The following is a 7465-nucleotide window of genomic DNA, read 5'->3' on the forward strand; positions in this document are numbered from 1 at the left end:
AATTAGCTAACCTGTAAACTCCCAGCTAGCCAGGCCTGTTAAAATCACATATCGTGAAAGCTTTACAGCAAAGATTGTTTCAATTTTGACAACAATTTTATGACAAGTAATTGTCTGTTGCTTTGTTTTCTAAAAGTTTCGAGCAAATTTACGGCAAAAGTTTTCATCACACGATGCTGCAAATAACAGAGAAAGACTTGTACATAAATATTACGTATAGAAATTACAAGATTTGTTCCGACACGATAAAATGCAAAATTTAAGCAAATAACAGAGCAAACCTTGCTACACGACATGACAATAAATTTATGGCAGAAACAAGAAATCTTGTTAAGCACAGAATAACGGCAAATTAGTAGCAAGAGCAAAATAAAACTTGCCGAGCATACTTTCGCAACAAAATTGCGACAAGGTGTGTCCGTAAACAGCTTAGTTTTTGTTGGCAAGGCTTGTCGCAAATAGTATGACGCACATTTTATGCAAATAACAGGGTTGCATTATCGAGTTTTAAACTTTATTTCTGACTTTACTATCTATCTCGAGATGGCGCATTTCTCGTGAAAAAGATTTACCTACTGGATTAATAAAAGGGGCTCGTCGAGAACAGAGAACCAAGTACGATTGCACCATTCACATTTGATATTGGACTAATCAGTCTAATATTTTATTTTTGTTGATCTAAATTTCGACAATATTTGTTCTGTTCTTGCCACAAATTTGCTATCATATTGTGCATAGCAAGGTTTGCCTTGTTTTTGCCACAAATTTGCTATCATGCTATGTACAGCAAGGTTTGCTCTCTTCTTGCCACAAATTTGTTATCATATTGTGTACAGTAAGGTTTGCCTTGTTCTTGCTGCAAATTTGTTGTTATGCTTTACTAGCAAATTTTACCCTGTTATTTGCATAAAATATGCGTCATACTATTTACAACAAGCCTTCCCAGCAAAAGCTAAGCTTAATGCGGACACACCTTGTCGTAATTTTGTTGCAAAGGTTTGCTCGAGTTTGCGGCAAACTTCGCGCAAAGTTTGCGTCATTTTGCTAGCTAGGCTTCTTGATTGCCAAATATCCACAACACTATACCAATTACCAGTTTGTCTGGTAGTATTTTAGGACAATTGTCTCTTTGTAATAAGGTTGGTCCTATATGTTGTATTAACAGCTGAAAAGTTCCTCTTGTAACACGAAAATGTGATTTAAAATCTATGAGAAAAGAATATAATGTTACAAAATAGTATTATATATATATAAAACATGTAAATGAGAATGAATATTGGTACTTCTTACCTGTTAACGAATAGTTAAGAATGACATTTTCATAGAATTGGCTAATTCTAATATGTTGTTCTCTTATACGACGTACTTGCAACACATTTTCGTCTTTTTCATTATTATTAAATATTGCATTCCATAAAACTAATAAATCCATGTTTTTGCTCTGTAAAAATCTTAAGAAAACTATTATTAAATTATATGCATGCAATCGTTAATCACGAATAATTAGAGTGAGGTTATAATGTATTTATTCCTTTAAAATATTTATGTAAAATATTAATACGTCTATCGCTTAATATATATTTAAAGAACAATAAAAGTTAATTATTACGAGAATAACAAAAAGTAAATACATACCTATTTTTCTATTTCTTCTTAAAATTTTACGATACGAGTAATTTTTTCACTACAATTCCTTATTATTGAGCTAATTCAGCTAATTCGATCACTCCATAGACACGGTTTACAAATCCGATTAGTCTAGGAAATTTTTTTCCGTCGGTTGGCTGCGATTAATCCGATTGTAAATCCGATTACTGAACGTAAACACCCTTAAAGATCCATTTTATATTTAAAGAATCCATCAAGCACAGCGCCAAGTTTTTTTACATTAAAAGTAAAAAAAAGCGCAATGAAATATTGAGTATTAGTAAAAAAATACCTTTTTTAAAAAGGTAAAAAAGGCGCAAAGTGTGTGTGTGTTTCTCTAAAAAAAAACACATCTTAAATCTAAAATAAAATTTTATCTAATTCAACTTAAGGGGGCATATACCTTTGTCGGTTTCAAAAAATCGATTTTTTTTAATTACATTTTTTGACAGTGTAAACCTTCAAAAATGTTGTCCTAAAACCGTTTTTTGAAATTCCAATAAGTAAAGAAGGTACAACGCATTTTGTCAGGCAGTGTACAGGCGTGCGCTTGCCCTTTCTGAAACGGCGCGCAGGTAGAAGAGTCGAACCCTTATACAATGGGTTTTTTTGTCCTATTTACAATATAACGTATCTTTGAAATTGATATATATATATATATATATATATATCAAAAGTTTCAACAATATAATCTGGAGAATAGCACCGAAGACAATAAACAGCAGCAATAAAGTGGTTCAAATCGCGACTTATATGGCTGTTGGTTTATTTAACAATGGCACATTATTATTACAAATAATGAAGACAATGGGAATGAGGATTGGACGAAACGCGGCTCAATTCGCAGCACAGAGCGACTCTCGGCGGTTTAACCAGGCGGACATCCGGGCATAGCACGCGACGCGGGAGGCCCGTATAAGTCGCCGCCTCGCTAAAAATCAAGAAATGGAGGCAAATCTTGAGCAGGAGGATTCCCTGTATGGCCCAGGAATTGACGATGACATGTAAGTTGAATAAATTCAATTTTATAATAGAGTAAAATTGTTCGAAAATTTTAAACGCATTTTTCTCAAAACCATGTTTTTAAAGTCGGTTACAATAATAACTTGAAGACGGATCAATCGATCTGCCTTTCGTTTTTTTAACTGAAAGCTTATAAAATTCGCTTGTCGTTGTCGTATCCGATTTTTAAAATTCTGTTTTTTTTTTTTTTTTTTTTTTTTTTTTTTTTTTAATTAAAGAAACAAGAATGAAATTTTTGGCAAAAATCGGCACACTAACTTTAAAGGTCCGCCATTTTGTTTAAAATTCGAATTTTTTAAATCGGATACGACAAGAAAATTTACTTTTTTTTAAGATGCTGTTTGATTTTTGTGTTTCAGATGAACGGACAACGGAGAAATCATTGTAACCGCAGAATCATGCATGGCGTGCACGGTTATCATAGGGGGGGGGGGGGGGGTAAAGAGGGAGGATTTTTCAACCAAATTATTATAATAAAATTTGTATGAGAATTACAAAAGATGTACTTTAATATGCAAAAAGTCTTATTTTTCTAGTTTGTCTCTTGGCTCTGAAAAAAAATCAAGAAAAATGCCTTTTTTGTGACTCCAATGGTATATGTCCCCTTAAGTAAGGCTTATTTTAACCAAAATGTAACTTTAATTTAAACTAACAATTATTTTAAATGAAGAATTATACTCATTCACACACACACCACACGCTCGCACGCACGACGCACGCACGCACACTAACATTCTCTATAAAAATAATATCAAAATATTTTGCACCAACTATAAGAACAGTTATTTATAAAAACTTAAACATCTAATTCATTATACTACTATTCTTTGGCCAGTATTTACTTATGTAACAATTGTCTTCAGTTTATTTTAAAAATACTATATTTAATTATTTTGTTTACTACAGAGCATTTGAAGATAAACTTAAGACAATCTTAAGTACAAGATCAGATTATAAATACAAATCTGTGATTTTAAAATATTTGCTGCTTTGCGCCTATACAAGGATGAAATGAAAAAGAATAATAACATAAAGCAAATATATAAATATTTTATTATAATTAAATATTTTATTATGCACTGCACTGCATAATTAAATGTTTTATTAGGCACTGCACTGCATACGCACGAGAGAGAGAGAGAGAGAGAGATTTGATTTGATTTATTAAAATAATGCCCTAGCGTGCTTTAGGGCAAGTAAAATAACATAATAAGTACAATATAAGCTGCAGAATGTTAGTGCGAGTAAATTACAAAACTAAGATAAAAATGACGCTGAAAACAGTTATATAAGAGTAAGTAATTAATTAAATAAGACTAAATGAGCGAGAATGAGCAAATACAATATAAGGATACTTAATTAAGAATAAAAGTGACGCTTAGCATAATCCATAATTAAGCAGGTAACTCAATAGTATTAAAGCTGATTGAAATAGTCAAATGAAATGTACATGCAGTAAATTTAACTAGGAAAAGAAGAAGCATAGACAATCAGAATGTATGCAATTTAATCTATACGCTGAAACAATAGAATTACTTGAATAACATACAATCATCTAATAGGAAATTAAATAATTCTTGAAAATCTTTCAATTAAGATCAATCGATTAGTAAAGCTCAATATGATATAGACACAATACTCAATGCCCTAAAAGAGGATACAGATCAGTCAAATTAGATAACTTATAAATCAATACAATATCAACATCAATTTGAGCCTATATTCATTGATATTCCCTCATCCAAGCAATATGTTTAAACAAACATAATTAATACAAAGTAGTCTTAAATTAAAGGACAGGAGTTGAGTAATCTTTAGTGAAAAGACAAAGTCTCTGACGCCAATACCACTGAGGGCCCTACTTCGACGGTAGTCAATCCAGCATGTCCAATTCCTCCTGGTTCCTCCTCTCTGATAATTTGAATAATAGGTGCACCATCTCGCCTCCTCGGACAAATCTGTCCGTCTCGTGTCGAAACATATTTCCTCCTGAACTTAGCAGCACGATCCTTGGTCTTGCGTAAAAGATTATAGGTATTAGGATGAAGGAACTCATTCAAGTAGACATATCCAGGCTGCTGAGTAGAAAAGATCTCACCGATGGTGATGGGTCCCTTATTACGCTTTTTATTGATAATGAAAGTGCTGATTTGAGATGACTTAAATCGAATAATTAATGATTTCGACGAAGTGGACTGTGAGACTGCATTTTGATCTGCTCGAAAAGAATCAACAAAGTTTGGTCGTTGGGGTGCTTTGCGGCTAACTTGGCGAAGAGAGAGAGAGAGAGAGAGAGAGAGAGAGAGAGAGAGAGAGAGAGAGAGAAAGAGAGAGATTGATTGATTGATTGATTGAATTTTATTATGCCCAAACATTGGCTAAAGGGCAAATATACAACTAGTAGTAACATTGAAACAGTAACTAGTGAGTAATTAGTGAGTAAGCAAAATCTATTATCTAATACTGGACTTAAGAAAGTACAACATTGCAGTAATCTCGCAAATCCTAAGCCTAAAAGGTAAATGAGCGCAAACAACAGAATAAGTAGGTGAAATATAGCCTTAAAACTACACTTGAACTAAAGGAAGCCTAAATCACAAAGTCGAGTGCTGGAGACGATATGACTAGATAAGGACTAGGATATGACTACAAAAGTCGAAACTCTGAGCTAGGGAGTAAGTAAGCATAAACAGAAAGACACTGAAGTTCAAGAGGACTCAGATGCCATTAAGTACGAGTGGAGGAGGCATTTAAAACTGTTAAGAGAGGATGCAGATGCGATATCACGTGGGAGGGAGTGCCAGAAGTATATAGAAGATAAACAGAAGGAGTTCCTATAAGTAGCGATTCTGTGGAAGGGTATGAGAAACGTTTGCAATGAAGAGCCGGAACGATCTGATCTTCTGACCTCTGGATCGGGAGAAGCGAAAAGCTCAAGAAGGTAGGACGGGGAACGTAGATGAAGGATACGGTACGTCTGACAACCCAGAGAGAGAGAGAGAGAGAGAGAGAGAGAGAGAGAGAGAGAGAGAGAGAGACAGAGAGAGAGAGAGAGAGAGAGAGATTAATATAATGGAAATTAACATATTTATTCGGAAAGTTTTGCAACGTCAAGTTTTTTGAAAACATTTATTATTACTTATTTATAATAAAACATTCAATTTATTTGCTTTATGTTATTATACTTTTTCTTTTCATTTCAGTTGGGTGCAAAGCAGCGAATATTTTAATATCACAGATTTGTATTTATAATCTAATCTTAGACTTAAGATTGTTTTAAGTTCATCTTCAAATGCTTTGTAGTAAACAAAATAATAGTATAGTATTTTTAAGATAAACCGAAGACAATTGTTATAAGATTAAATTATAAATACTGGCCAAAGAATAGTACACGGATACGAAACGATCAATATTTTTATCCGTTAAAATGCAATTTCCGATAAAATGCAAACAGAAAATGCAGTACCATAAGTCTATCCGTAAAAATTTTATAGGATATACTAATAACTTAGTAGGACATTATATTTGAACGATAAAAGGAAAGTGTTTTGTCTAATAAAATAATATCCGATAAGGTATACCAGATCTGACCCAAACAGTCAGTTGATTAACGAAGTCAGCGTAATAATTTAATCGGATAATACTAATTCGCAAGATCGCTGCTAGGCGAGGGCGCGGCGCTTCTTCTGAAAATTTACACCAAAAGGCCTATAAGAGAAGAGCACTCACGGCTTACCTAGCTACGCTAGCAGCAAAGTGTAGTATATAATTTATTACTCGAAGATAGTTCCTGGACCTCTGCAACTCTGAGAACTTTCGAGAATTGACAAAGAAAATTAATATAAAAAAAAAATTTTAAGTCTCTATCCTTGGTCTTACGCAGTGGACAGGAAGTAACGAGAAACCTAGTCATATGCAAGGCAAAATTTCCACACGGGTTTTTAGTAAACTGTGAATGGACATTTTGTGCGTTTAATGTAATCGGAAATATCCATTTGTTACTTTTTCGATGGACAATCCGATTCTTTTTATCGGAAAAAGCCTGGAAAACTTTCTCAGTGTAGTATAGTAAATTAGATGTTTTAGTTCTTATAAATAACTGGTCTTATAGTTGTCGCAAAATATTTTGATATCATTATTTTTGTAGACAATGTTAATGTATGTGTGTTTGTTTGTGTGTATAATTTTTTATTTAAAATAATTGTTAATTTAATCATTAAAGTAATATTTTTGTTGGATTAAGAAGACCCGTGATATTACTTATGTTGAATTAGATTAAGTTTTATCTTAGATTTAAAATATGTTCTTTTGAGAGGAGCACACACGCACATACACACACTTGGCGCCTTTTTATACCTTTTCTAAAAAGATAATTTTGTTTGGATATTAGGCATTTTAGTGTTAAGCATCTTATACGATAAAAACATCTGCTTCATGTTATAATGTTATTTATTTCATTCTTATATTAGGCAACAACAGTTTTTTTATAACAGTTTTTGTAGACGCACAGCAGTCAACATTTTAAAATCAAAACTGGTATGTATCGTTCAATCTTATATTGAAAATCGTCTTAAGTTCATTTTCAATGCTTTGTACTAAAAGAAATAATTATACCCAAGTAGTATGTAAAATTATAAAACGACTGCGATAATGTTGTTGCAGTTTAAATCGCAGCACTTTTGTCTAGCACAGCTACTGCCATAATATTATTATAACGTTTTGACAATGTGTAGCAGTAAAAATGGGATGACATTTTTAGGTTTTCAAAATATTGTTGCTGCTGTTTGGTTGTTTA

General features: G+C 32.7%; 1 protein-coding gene across 1 annotated transcript; it reads right to left on the reverse strand.

Annotated features, from left to right (window-relative positions):
* Positions 1-25: 25 nt before the first annotated feature.
* LOC114254615 lies at positions 26-1845 on the reverse strand. Its single transcript, XM_036287469.1, has 4 exons — positions 1291-1845; positions 1094-1206; positions 127-176; positions 26-35 (listed from the first exon to the last, which is right to left on the reverse strand). Exons 1-4 carry the CDS (start codon positions 1430-1432, stop codon positions 26-28), a joined length of 315 nt encoding a protein of 104 aa, XP_036143362.1. The 5' UTR covers positions 1433-1845.
* Positions 1846-7465: the final 5620 nt, after the last annotated feature.

The sequence above is a fragment of the Monomorium pharaonis genome, chromosome 5 (assembly GCF_013373865.1).
Source record: "Monomorium pharaonis isolate MP-MQ-018 chromosome 5, ASM1337386v2, whole genome shotgun sequence".
Classification (NCBI taxonomy): domain Eukaryota; kingdom Metazoa; phylum Arthropoda; class Insecta; order Hymenoptera; family Formicidae; genus Monomorium; species Monomorium pharaonis.

Coding starts and splice junctions, on each gene's coding strand:
- LOC114254615 (XM_036287469.1), bottom strand. CDS start 1,432: ATGGATTTATTAGTTTTATGGAATGCAATATTTAATAATAATGAAAAA. Junction 1,207..1,290: donor TCTTAACTATTCGTTAACAG/GTAAGAAGTACC, acceptor CTTTTCTCATAG/ATTTTAAATCACATTTTCGT. Junction 177..1,093: donor AAATACTACCAGACAAACTG/GTAATTGGTATA, acceptor TGTTATTTGCAG/CATCGTGTGATGAAAACTTT.